This window comes from Catharus ustulatus, chromosome 21 (genome assembly GCF_009819885.2).
Source record: "Catharus ustulatus isolate bCatUst1 chromosome 21, bCatUst1.pri.v2, whole genome shotgun sequence".
NCBI classification, from domain to species: domain Eukaryota; kingdom Metazoa; phylum Chordata; class Aves; order Passeriformes; family Turdidae; genus Catharus; species Catharus ustulatus.
Genome location: NC_046241.1, coordinates 5,627,996 through 5,640,968, shown reverse-complemented (window position 1 = coordinate 5,640,968; position 12,973 = coordinate 5,627,996). Strand labels below are relative to the sequence as shown.

General features: G+C 49.3%; 2 protein-coding genes across 5 annotated transcripts in view; one reads left to right on the top strand and one right to left on the bottom strand.

Annotated features, from left to right (window-relative positions):
• Nucleotides 1–969: 969 nt before the first annotated feature.
• On the top strand, nucleotides 970–7,984 carry DYNC2I2 (dynein 2 intermediate chain 2). Its single transcript, XM_033077481.2, has 9 exons — nucleotides 970–1,126; nucleotides 1,752–2,006; nucleotides 2,690–2,799; nucleotides 3,806–3,963; nucleotides 4,367–4,476; nucleotides 5,208–5,375; nucleotides 5,739–5,971; nucleotides 6,642–6,799; nucleotides 7,360–7,984. The coding sequence occupies exons 1-9, from the start codon at nucleotides 1,049–1,051 to the stop codon at nucleotides 7,596–7,598; spliced, it is 1,509 nt and encodes a 502-aa protein (XP_032933372.1). The 5' UTR covers nucleotides 970–1,048; the 3' UTR covers nucleotides 7,599–7,984.
• SPTAN1 (spectrin alpha, non-erythrocytic 1) overlaps nucleotides 7,775–12,973 on the bottom strand; it is a 42,405-nt gene continuing 37,206 nt past the window's right edge. For 2 of the 4 annotated variants that reach the window (XM_033077476.1, XM_033077477.1), the window contains 7 exons: nucleotides 12,172–12,234; nucleotides 10,865–10,919; nucleotides 10,177–10,373; nucleotides 9,732–9,785; nucleotides 9,196–9,342; nucleotides 8,772–8,919; nucleotides 7,775–8,098 (listed from right to left, as the gene is read on the bottom strand). In XM_033077476.1, coding sequence (XP_032933367.1) covers nucleotides 7,973–8,098; nucleotides 8,772–8,919; nucleotides 9,196–9,342; nucleotides 9,732–9,785; nucleotides 10,177–10,373; nucleotides 10,865–10,919; nucleotides 12,172–12,234 — 790 coding nt within the window. In that variant the 3' untranslated portion in view covers nucleotides 7,775–7,972. The remainder of the gene's footprint in view (nucleotides 8,099–8,771; nucleotides 8,920–9,195; nucleotides 9,343–9,731; nucleotides 9,786–10,176; nucleotides 10,374–10,864; nucleotides 10,920–12,171; nucleotides 12,235–12,973) is intronic. The other 2 variants (XM_033077479.1, XM_033077480.1) reach the window with 1 other exon arrangement.

The following is a 12,973-nucleotide window of genomic DNA, read 5'->3' as shown; positions in this document are numbered from 1 at the left end:
CAGGCACTTTAGGGACTCTTACTTCACTGTTAATTGTGTAGTACTTTAAATTCCTCAGAAGAACCATTGCACTCAGCTGTGATATAAATGGACTCGTGTGCTCAAGAGGTGAAAGCACTGGGACCGTTCTGCTGAGCTCCTACTCTGTATCCTGCAGTCGTGATGCCTACACACAGAGCAGACTCCTTCCCAGCAACAGCCGGAATAACTCCACTGAAGTTGGTGCATCTGTGCCTGCTTATGCCAGCACTAAATTTAGCCTGTGCATTCATCATCAAGTTGTTCCAATGAGTTAGTTAGAAAAAAATCTCCAAGCAGAGTCATACCTGTTAGGAATAATCACTTAAAAGAGGCTACACCGCCAGTCGCTGTCCCTGCGGACAGGAGCAGCACAGGTTATCCCGGTGCAGGGGACACGAACCGGGGTGGCTCCCGGGGAGCTGCAGCCAGCTCGGCCACACAGAAACTCACCCTCGGCACCAATTACCGTAACTGCCCCATCAAAGCCAACGGCGGCAGAGAGCAAAGCAGTGAGGCTGAGCACACCCCGGCCACTCAGTGTGCATTAAGCCGACCCCATCATTGAGCCAGCCCCATTCTGTGGCAAACACCCGGTCACGGCCAGCTGGCGCTTCCCTCACACCGGCCCAGCTCCCCCTCTCACCGCGCTCCGCTTTGTCGCCCCCTCCCCGCCGCCATCTTGACTCCGGGCAGCCCCGCGCCCTTCCCTGCGCTGCCGCTCGTGCCCCCGGCGGCGCGGCGGGAGCGAGCGAAGGGAAAGAAGCAACCTCCGCCGGAGCCACGGCTCTAGCGAAGGTACCGGGGTAGCCCGCACCCCTCTCCTGCAGGAGCCACCGCCGCTCCGCGCCCTTCCCCAACATGGCCCCGCCCGCCTCACTTTACCGCTCGCAGCCCGCGGGCTCGGCGCTCGGGTGACGTCACCGCGCGCCCGTTTCCATGGGAACCGGAGGCGCGAGCGGTGGGAGAGCCACGGGCCGCGACCGCCGGCAGCGACCCCCGGGCCCGCCGGGCCCTCTCCGGTGCCGGCATGTTCGCGGACAGCACGGCACCCGGTGCCGACGTGCAGTCGCTGTGGAGGAGCGCCCGGAGCGCGCGCTGCGAGTCGGTGAGTGACCCCCGGGGCGGCTCTTGCACCACGGGCCGGGCAGGGGCCGGCTCTCAGGGCCTTTCCCGGACCTTCTGGGGTCGTGCCCCGACTTCCCCTCCCTGTTGGTCCGTGAGCCCCGCAGGTCCCGCGGGTCCAGCGCTGCCCGGGACCGAGATCTCCCGCCCAGGTTGTTGGTGCGGGGCCGGTGCAGCGGGGCCTGTGTGTGCCCGCCCGCCCTGTCCCGTCAGCGTTTTGCTGATTTAGCCCCTGCGTGCGAATTGGCAAAGAACCACCCGAGCGGCTGCTGCCCCGCGGTTTGAGAACTCCTAATGCTGCGCTGGCACCGTGTGCGCTGCTCGTTCCTTACCCTGGAGCTCGCTGCCTCCTTACCTTCTCCCGTCCTTCCCATTCCGTGCTTTAGAGCACTGCCTGAATCTGACTGCCATTCGGGCATCTCTGCCTCCAGTCAGATTATGGGAAGGTCACAAGCGCATCACCAACACCTGGGCAGGTGCGGAGGTTCCCTGTGTTTAACCATGAACCAGAGCTGTGCAGAGGGGCTGGAATGGGGAGGTGCTTTGAATGCGTTGTGCAACACTTGTTTTTCTGCTTGGATTATAGACTCCCTGTCTTCTTTTACTAGAAAACTTGCCAGACTGGGAAAATTTCAACAACAGAAGCTGCAGCACAGTCTCATACAGCCCGAGATGCTGCAGTGCAGACAGAACAGAGCAAAGATGCTGTTCAAGACTTCCAGCAAGAAGTCCAAGTAGATTACACTGGGCTTCTGTCATTCCTTCAGAGAGTGGAGGATGCTGTTATCAAAGAGCTGAATAAAAACTGGAAAAGTCATGCCTTTGATGGTTTTGAAGTGAACTGGACAGATCAGGATGAAAGAGTAAGTGACAGAATCCAGGTCATTGTCCAAGCAGGGTCTGTTGCAGTTACTCTAAGTTGTTAGTTCTAGTCCCTATTGCTGTGATTGTTCTTGCCAGGTTCTAGTAATTAAACATTACCAGTTGGATTGCCTTGGGGTTTTTTTCTCCTTGCTTGGTAAAACTGTTCTTGCTGCTGGTGGCTGAGCTGTAGCAGCAGTGAGAGGAGGAAGTCTGCAGTTGGTGTAGGCTTTTCTTCAGCCCCTTCAGAACACTCCAGCCTAGCAGGCATCTAGGAACAGTTGCAGTCAGTGAGTTGGCAGCTCTGCCTGCTTAGATTATGTTTGTTTAGTGCATGGTGCTCAGGAATGGAAGCAATTCTGTATCAGACAGTACATGTTGGGACTGGCATTTTCAATCTGTTACTTGTGGAGCTCAGTGAGTGCCAAACTCACACCTGGCAGCTGCTGTAAATTCTCAGCAACAGCGTTCCAGAGCTGTGCACTCTCTGAGAGGTGGTGTTTGAGTGACAGTTGTGTTGTGGGTTTATTTCCCAACAGGAATTCAACAACCTTTTCACATAAATTCTTGGACTGAGGAAAACCCACACTGTAACCACGCTGCAATCACATCAGGGGTGGGCACAGATCTCATTCCTCTCTGTTTGGAGATTGTTGCTCCAGTGCTTGGATTTGATCTCTTCCAGGTGTTGTGTTTGCATACATTGTCATACCCAGAGGCTCAGAATCAAAACCTGCAGGTCACCAGTGTTTCCTGGAATGCCACAGGATCTGTCATTGCATGTTCCTATGGCCGGTGAGTATCTGGATAGATTGGAGAGTGCAGCTGAGGCTGATGTGGTGTCTCAGGCTGACCTGAGGTCTAGATATATTTGCTTTCTCTGCAGTAATAAACTGACATATATATATATATAAGTATCTACATATACTCCTTATACAAGTTAAATAATTAATCTTCAAAGTAACAAAATCTCAGGCAAGTCCTGAATTACATCTTTTATTTCTTCTACCTTCCCCCTGCCCTGAAAATGGATACATGATCTCACTGATTTGTTTCTAGGCAGATTCTGTTTGAAAAATGTAAAGAGCAGATGCACTTGCAAATATCTGTAGGTGAGGTTTGGGAGAATGCACTTTATCTTCTCTGAGATCATGATGTTTCATGTGATCTCTGAGCACCCTGGATGAAGCTGGCACCTGTTCACACATGTGCCTGGTGCCATGGACATGTAACAACACATATTTAAGGATTTCTGAAATCAGGGTTTCACAAATCATATATCTAATCCAGTAATGTCTGTAGCAGCCCCCTCTTTCTTGGCCCTACTGCTGCCTTTATTTTTTTAATGTTCCCCTTTTCCTTAGATTAAAAGCCCCAGCAAAAAGGGTATCCATGAGAGAATGCATAAAACAGGGCAAACCTGTATGTTAATTGCTCCTTCTGCTCTCCCAGTCTACAACTGTTTGCAGATGAGGATGTGGTTTCTGTGTCTGTGGGTAACCTCAGCAGAATTCCTTCCATGAACTTTCCATATGCACCCTTTTGATTGTTCCCATTATTTGAATGGTGAGTAGGTCTTAGAATAGGGAAATTGTACCCAAAATTTACTGGCTGCCACTTTGTTGTAAGCACAGACATGTGCCCTTCACATCCTGTATAAACCAGCCCACAGAGAAGTTCCATCCCCTCGTGATTCCTCCATGATGGGACACATTGAGGTGACCAGTGAGAAATCTCAGAGCTCTGCTGGACTGGAATCCTCTGGAGCACACAAAGCAAGATGCAGCTTTTTGTTTTTCAGGTTGGACCATGGGGACTGGAGCACTGAAAGATCCTATGTTTGTACCTGGAATCTGGATAGAAGAGGGTTGAATCCACAGCACCCTGACCTGGTGGTGGATGTTCCCAGTTCTGTCATGTGTCTGGCTTTCCATCCCTCCCAGCCATCACTGATAGCTGGTGGGTGTTCTTACCCCAAACCATGCTTGAAACATACCCTTTTTCCTGCAACCTGGATGCTTTGGTTTCTCTGAGTTCAGCCTCAGATTTCCTGTAAAGGTACAGCATTGCAGCTCCTCAAACACAGTAAGTGCACTGTTGCATCTGAACTGGGACTTGCTGCCTCTTCAGTGACACCTGCCTTTACATCCCCTTCTCAGAGAGAGGTGGCAGAAGGAAATCCAGCTCTGGCTGTAAGGGAATAAAGTTATTTCAGCAGAGCAATATTCTCTTAGACCAGAACTGGCTGTGCCTTGCACAGCCCAGAACTGCCCAACCTTTGAAGCTGGTGGGTCTGTTTCCACCATTGCTCCATTTGTGCATTTGTTCTGAGCTGTCAGACCTTAGATATTTGTCTTTTCAGGTGGCCTGTTCAGTGGGGAGTTGGTAGTGTGGGACACCAGCAGGACAGAAGACCCTGTGATCCTGAGGACAGGGATGACAGATGACACCCACACTGACCCAGTCTATCAGGTAACAAAGAACATTGACAGCAGACAGGGCTGGGGCAGCTGAGAGTTGCCACTCTTCTGTGTCATCCCTTTGGTTCACATCCACAGCCAGGCAGTTCACAGGTATTTCAGCAGTTATATTATTTTTTGGCTTTTATATTGTTTTTTTATTTTCCCCAAATTTAGCTTGTGAACAGACACTTAGCTTGTAAAAAAATAACTTCTCACTGTCCAGGATAAATGAAGAGCAGACCTATTCCCAAACTGTAATTGTTTATCAAAGGAGATACAGCCAATGATACTTGGAGTGGTTTAAAAACAAATGGGAAAGTGTCACTGATCCCTGGAAACTTAAACCACATGCTTTAAGGGGATTTACAAACATGTCATGCAGTCTGGCTTCCTAAGGGTTTTGCCTTTCTGGGGCCTTGCGACTCTGGACATTCTGTGTATTTTTCTCATGTGCTACTCAGGAAAATGCTGTTGTTTGCAGCTGGGTGAAAGTGCCATAAATGCTATCCCAAAACTGAGGGCAGGTGAACCACAGAAACTGCAATTGAGACTCAGCCCTAAACACTGGATGCATTTCTTTCCTTGTGTCTGTGGCTGTGCCAGCTCCCAGCAGAAGCTCGTTTGGTACTGGGCTGGTGCCTGGCTCTGCTCCTGTGCTGGGTGGATGCAGTCACTGCAGGCTGCAGGGGCTGGGCAGCAGTGACAGTCCCCGTTATCCTGAGCTTATGGCTTTTGGAACAGGTTAACTGGTTACCTGACACCAAGCACAGAAACCACGCCCGGCTCTTGAGTGTGGCCACAGATGGGAAGATCCTGGTGTGGAGGGAGGAGCGGGATGGGCGGCTGGCCTTGGCTGAAGGATTTGCCATCGTGGCTCAGCAGGTCCCTCGCAGCACTCACCTGAAGAAGGTGAGTTCAGCAGCTCAAAGAATGCTCTTTCCACAAAAACACTCTGAACCTTGGAGCCCAAGTGTCAGAGCTCACCCTGCCCCAAGAAGGGCCAGAAGCCCCTTCTGAACATACACACCCTCGATGCACAACTCCTTTGCCATATGGAAAACATTCTTGGAAAACTGACAACAGCTGAGGTTTTGCCATGCTCTAAAGAGAAGTTGCTGGGATGAAGAACTTGTAATGTGAATTCATGTGAACCCCTTTGTAGGAAGGATTCAGTGCTACAAACACGGAGCTGTGTGGAGTCCCCAGCAGGCTCTGCCCACGTGTGCCTCTCTGGAGCCCCAGCTCACACCAGCTGTGTCTCTCTTTCCCCAGGTGGCCTGGGGAGAGGCAGCTGTGGGGGTGACCTCGCTGTCCTTCTCGCACTTCGATGCCGATGTGTTCGTGGTGGGTGTGGAGGGCGGGTACTCCCTGCGGTGCTCTGCCCTGGCGCAGGCTGCGGCTCTCCCGCGGCCGGGCGGCTCCGTTCCCCTCAGGGCCCCGGCACAATTCGCCTTCTCCCCTCACGCTGGGCCCGTGTACTCCGTGAGCTGCTCGCCCTTCCACAGGCAAGTGCTGCATGTGGGACACTGTCACTGCTTGGGGGCACCGGGCACATTAGGAACTGCCCAGTTGTAGGAGAAGCATTCCCTGGCTCTGGTGAAGCTGCCTGCTGGACTGTGCTGCATGTGGGCACACGCACCATTAGCACCTGCCTTAGATCATCCTGTTAGTTACAATTAAAACTCAGTTTAAAGCGAGGAAGATTAAAATGTCCTTCACTTGGGCAGATCACTAAGTATCTTACTGTAGATTTTTCTGACATCAGTAGCTGCCAGAATTTAAATGAGAAGCTCCCATCTCTGCCAGCATTCACCCACCATCCGTGGAGGCCCCAAGCCCCGTTTCTGTGAAACATGCTGACAGCCCAGGTTTGCATTTAATTTACATGAGACAAGCCCGGCTCGAACAATGCCCAGCTCTAGATCAGCAGTTCTCAGGCAGCCCTGGGCCACAACCCCTCAGTGGTCAATACAAGCCCTCATTAAGCTTAATTGAGGGCAGTAACAAAGCTGCATCTCTACAGCCCACAGCACAGCCTGGCAATTGCTGCTTTAGGAAACACAGACCTTTACAAAGTAGGAATATTGTCCGAGGTCATGCTCCTTGACTGATTTTTGTTCTTTATCGTTAGCAATAAAACAAAAAGAGCTGTTTCTTGCTTCCTTCCTCCCCCAGGAACCTCTTTCTGAGCTGTGGGACCGACGGACAAGTTCACTTGCACTCCATGTTGCAGACACAGCCCCTCTTTGCTCTACAGTTATCAAAGAAATACCTGTTCTGTGTATGCTGGTCTCCAGTTCGACCACTGGTTTTTGCAGCTGCATCTGGGGAAGGCAAGTAACTGCAGGTGTCTCCTCTTGAGCATAAAATTAAGAGTGCTGGGTATTAATTAGTAAAGTCAGTTGTACTGATTAGCAGATCCCACAAGCACAGAGCAGTGGCCATTGTTTGCACTGTGTAATTAGTACAAAGAAGTAATTTTTAACTGTAGCAAGGTGAAGCAGCAGAGTTATTTTTCATTTCTTATGGTACCTTTAAATCTGTTGCCACAGTCATTCACAGGAATACAGCACAGCAAGATCACTGTGGCTAAATCTATTTCCAGGATGTTTTTAACATCTACTTCCAGAACTTTCTGCTTAGAAAACTGCCCAAACATTTTTGAGTTAAAGAATGGAGATTTCATAGAATTTGGCAAGTTGGTTTCAGGTTTCTGACAGCAGAATAAATCTGTGCTGCCTGCAGTAATGTCAGCTGTCTGTCACAGCCTAGACACCCATCAGTGGGGAAACAGGTTAAAAATAACTCTCGGTGCCAGACTAAGCAGATACTCACCTGCTGTTAGATACAATGTCTGTTGCCATGAAGCTGCAATGAATGTCTGTGTCTGCAGGAGAGGTGCACCTGTTTGACCTGGCAAGGAGCAAGCAGAAGCCCACAGTGTCCCTGAAGCAGTCCATGAGCGACTGCCCTGTGTATTGTTTGGAATTCAACACCAAGCACACGCGGCTCCTGGCAGCAGGGGATGCTGCTGGGACAGTCAAAGTCTGGCAGCTGAGCTCCGACTTCACAGAGCAGGGACCCAGGGAAATGAGTCACCTGGAGCAGCTGGCAAGTGAGGTCATGGACTGAGGGAGCAGCACAACAGCTGTGTGAAGCTTGGAACTGCCCTGACTCCAGGAGCAGTTCCCCACTCACCTGTTCCAGTGTGGGCCTGGAAAACACAGGTAACCCAACAGCTGGAGTTGTTGAACCAGCAGCTTCCACATGACAGTTAAATTTGAATTTAACCATTAAACACAAGATTATGTGGTTCGACCAGTAACTTTTATTGAAGCACACTGCAACATGTTTCTTTTCCCTAAGAGTTTTAAGCTAAGCACTTTAAGGTTACATCATAAAGTAACATTGATTATTGTAGAGCACAAAGAGAGAGAGACACATGCAGAGCTACAGTCAGCAAACGTGAGCATGTCCTTTGCATCTTTTGGTACTAGTGTTTCAGATCAATTCACAAAGAGTGAACGTGTGAATTCTATGTAGTCGTAGGCAGAAGGCAGTTCCCTGCCCTTGCCATCCATGTAGGGTTTCATGTGAGAGATGCAATAATCGGCCTGTTCCCGGGTCAGGTTCTGAAAGAGAGACAGCGTGGGGGTGAGAGGCTCTGGGGCTGCCAAGAGGCATTGACAGGCAGCCCTCCCATCCCCCGGGGCACAAACCAGAGCAGCACAACTACGCCCAGCATGGAAATGCTCTGCCTGTTGGCACTATCTGGTTAAGGGTTGGAAGGCCTGACCAGAGTCTTCCCACCGAGCAGAAGACAGAACAGGTAACTGGGACAAGGAAGCACTGCAAACTCTTTATTTCCCTGCCAGCTGGTGGTATTCAGACAGGAAAAACTTGCTGTCTTGGCAGGGCAGTGAGAGGGAGGAGATGTTCATGCTGTCTAAACTTAGGCTCAAGCTTTTCCTTTGAATTATTGTCTGGAGAAACAGCCCCCATCTAGTTTCCCAAATGATGGAAGGGAAGTTCTGAAGAAGTGCACTCTCTTCCAGGCCTTTGAGTAGCGCTTGTTTTATTCAATTTGAGCAGTTCTTTGGTAACTAAAGCTTTTCCTCTCTAGAGCCAAGAAAGAAACTGAGTAGGACTTTCACAGCAATTTCTGTGTGTGCTGCAGGGGATCTCCTGGCAGGGTCAGAACTGACTCAGCCCCAGTGACCTGAGCCTCCAAGTCATTAGTGCCGGGCTTTATCTATGCACAAAAGTCTTGTATGCTCCTCCCAGGGGTTGACAATCAGCACTTACCTGGTAGAGCTCCTCCTTGGTCACATAGGGCTTCCCCTCGGAGCTGAGGGCGCGGAAAGCGCTCTCGATCTCCTCGCTGGATTTCACATTCTCTGTTTCCCGGCTGATCATGAAGGCCATGTACTCCTGCAGCGAGACATGTCCATCCCTGCCAGCAAAACACAGAGTGAGCACCCAGAGCACAGCACTGCCAGGCCCTCCAGAGACAGGCTGGAACTGTTCTGGAAGGAGAGTAGACTCAAAACCAGATCATTCTCTGAAAGTGAATTTCTTCTTTACATATGTCAGTCTTGCCTTCCTCAAGGCTTTCACATGAGTCACTGTGAAAACAACCACAGCTCTCAGCCTGTGAAAGACCTTCCAGCCAACTCCCCAGCCAACACCTCCATGTATTTTGCAGTACAGAAAGGTCTGACTCACGTACCTGTTGGGATCTACAGTGTCAAGAATAGACTCAAACTCAGGGTCTGGCTCTCCTTCCTCAACCATGGGCAGATCGTAGCCGAGGGAGCGCAAGCAAGACTTAAACTCCTGGTGATTGAGTCGTCCAGATTTGTCCTTGTCAAAGTGCCTAAAAACAAAACCAGAACCCACATGTGTCAGTTACTGAATCCTGAGAGCTGTAAAGTGTGCTGAAAACTAGATCAAGGTTATAACCAGCCCCTATTCTGTACAAATGAGTTTGTATCAATAAATAGTTCTATCCAGCATACATGAAAAATATGGACCAATTCTTAACTTTGCTTAAAAATCACCCCTTCCCCACCAAAAAAACCCAGCTGTATTCCCAGCAGCAGGGGGTGGAGGCTTTTGCCCTCTGGCAGAGAATGGAGCAGCTCAGCACTCCATTGAGTGGGGCAGACAACAAAGGAGCCACAAATGGATCCTACAAACAGGAGCCATCCATGTGCCAGAAATATCTCCCAGGCCTTCCTCTGGCATGTGTTCCCTGCAACTCACTTGAACATCATGCTGAACTCCTTCAGGGCCTCCTCGGTGACTCCAGTGGTGTTCCTGAAAAGGAAGCAGCAAAGCTGATTAGCAGTTCCTGAACTGTGGTACTCTAAGTCCAACAGCTGCACCACATGGTGAGGACAAGGGAGCAAACAACTATTCCATGTGGAAACACTTGTACACACTTATTCCACAGAATAAAACCATTCCACTAAGACCCCACCACTGCTCATGGCCAATGGGAGGTATTCCAAAACTGCTCCCTTCATCCCTCTGAAGGGAACAGGGAGGTGGTGGGGATGTACAAGCTCACTGCATCCATTGGTCTGAGCACAGGAGACTCCTTGGCACAGACCACACAAGGCTGGGTACAGGCATGGGCAGCTGTGGCTCCTGTCTTTCTCCCCAGCCCCAGTCAGACACTTCAAACCACACGTGGGCCAGGCACTACCGGGCTTGGATCTGCTGTTCCAGGTTGTGTTGCATCCTCATCCCCAGCTGGTCCAGCTGGTCCCACTGCTGTGCCAGCCCCACAGTGCTGTGTTCTGTGTATTTGTTGTCCAAGATAAGTGCTTCTTCCATAGCTGCTCCAAGGTCCTCAATCTTCTTCAGCTGGCTCCTCATAGCTCGGATCTCTTGGTGCTTGCGCTGTGAGAAGGGAGAAAAGAGGAGATAAATAATGGAGCACAAAAAAAAAAGTTAGAACAAAAGCTGGCAGGGGAAGAAGGGTTATACTCTTTTTTACTCCTAGGACTTTATGTCCATATACTGGGATTTGTGAAGTAAGATTCAGAGCAATGTTCATCTTAATGCTTGCTATCATCCAGGGCTTACAAACAGCTCTGGAGACTAAAAAACCTCTTACTAGGAACTGTGCTGAGAATATTGTATCCTCTCTGCCTACCCACCTCCCTTAGGAAAAAGGAAAAAAAAAGGAAAACCACATCAGTGTTGTTTCATGGCCTGCAACATAAGTAGACATCAGATATGTAAACAGATAATCTCAGAGGTCTCTTCAGTATTCCAAATGTCTAAAATCAATTAAGATTTTCCCACACAATTACATGCATTTCCCTTCCCACCCTATGTTCCCAAGCCAGCTGGAAATGCAGTTTTAGCCATACGTGCACATCACTTACTTTAGTAGCTTCCAGCTGTGACTCCAGTGTTCCTGATTCCTCCACCATACATGACCTAAACAGAGAACAACAGTGAGAGAAGGCACTTATCTCATAAAAAAAATGGCATGTGGGGCTTGAAATTAACAGTCCTTCCTTGAAATGAAAAATCCTTTCAGATATTTAAACACTGGTTTTGTTATTTGTTTATTCTGACTCATCCTATTTCAGACTGACACTGTAACATTTTGTCTGATTCTTATTTCTGTATAGAGTTAATTTCTAGCCCCATTTGAAAGGCAACGTGATCAGCAGCCACACTTCATGCCAGACTCAAAGCACCCGCTTTACTGGACCTCATGGAATTAGAACTTAGTGCAGTCCCACCCCCCTGCCCCGTGCCCAGCACACACCACACACACCAACTGCAGGTGAGTCACTGGGGATGGGCTGGATTTGCAGTCAGGTACAGGAGCTCTACAAAGGTGTGTTACAAAGGGGAAAATGAGGGTAAAAAAGATGGTGAGAACTACTGGTTTGGTTGAGAAGTAATCTTAATGTGGCATAATTCTTGCAGAGAGCTACAGACCTCTGCTGCTTGGCAGTGCCTGGTGGAAAGGTGCCTTTCCCACCCCACCTCTCCATGCTGCACCCAGAGGAGCTGAGCTTCAGCCACTCTGCCCAGTGATTTCCACCCTGAGTTTTACATGCAGATCCCCACAGTGGCCAGGGGCTCCAAGATCTCCTTCATACAGACTAGCTATGGACAGTCTCTGGATGCTGCTTTTCCCCCATCCCAAGATCCCAAGCAATCTCTAAGCAGCCGTGTTTGGGAATCTCTGTCCTTCCAACACGTACGGTGAGAGCTTGCTCTGGATGACCCACACATGGACACTGAGCCTGGCTGCTGTGCAGGTGGGGTGTCCTCTGACTCTGGGGTAATAAAGTTCCTAAAACCTGAATCTCTGGTATTTCAGTCACTAAAACCAGGTTTTCATCCCCACTGGATTCTGTCTTCCCATGTGCTTTTGAGCTTCTTGAGAATGGGGATTTCAAGTGTTGAATCACTCTGTAGCAATGAAAATGCACCAAACATCTGGGTGTTTCTCACCACAGGGTTAAGGCTCAGACTCAACGCCCGCCTAGAGATGAAGCGCACGCCCAGAGCCTTGAGCAGGAAGCTGGGAACCAACCGTGGAAAGAACCAACAGGAAAACAAACCTCCAAGCATCTCTAAGCCGTGAAAGTTAGTTGGAAGGAAAGCGAGCCTTGGAATTAACGAGTGCGTTTGAAAACCAAAGTGAGGTAAGAAAATAAGAGGAAAAAACCTTCCAGATAGATCATCCCCAACTTCATACTGATAGACACGAATGACACGACGATATGCTATGCTAGTCAAAGGAAAGAAACCAAGTAAATTCCAAAAAGGAAGAAAAGAAAGAACAGAGGAAAGAACACACCAAAACACGGCCACTGCAGTGGAGCCACACTCCAAGCCAGCACTGCCTTGCAGCAAACACAAGCAAGTACTTAATGAGAGAAAATTATTTAAATGCTGGTTGCACATACACAAAAATAAACTGTTATTATTTTCATGTAAGTCACAAAAAAGTGAGTCTCACTAAGAGACAAACTGAAGTTTTGCAGTCAGCTCATCTACAGATTGTTTAAAAGAATTTTTCTTCTTAAACTCCAAATTGTTCTTACGCCCTTCCCCAAAGGACACCCCTCCCAGGCAGTGCTGGGCACGCACAAGCTGCAAAGCAAGGAGTGTGCACAGCAGCTCTTCTCCTGACACTCTGCTTTCCCTCTAGCCAAGCCAAGCTAAGCACAGCCAGTGCCTCTTGGAACTAAGTCCACGTTTTTAATCTATTCACAGAGAATTAGGGACAAATTCTGCCTGGCGTATCAGCAGCCCTCTGGTAATTTGTTCAACAAAAGAGCCTGGCATGAGGATCTCTAACTCTGACCCTGCGTCTTTCAGTGAATGGCTCCTTTCTGTTCACTCATTCTTGGATACCAGAACTAATCTACAACACTACTTGACAAAGGAGCAGGGAATTCAGCATCCATTCCAGGAAAATCTGCTTGGTTCCACTAAACCGTACAACAAAACCAGGGCAAACTATT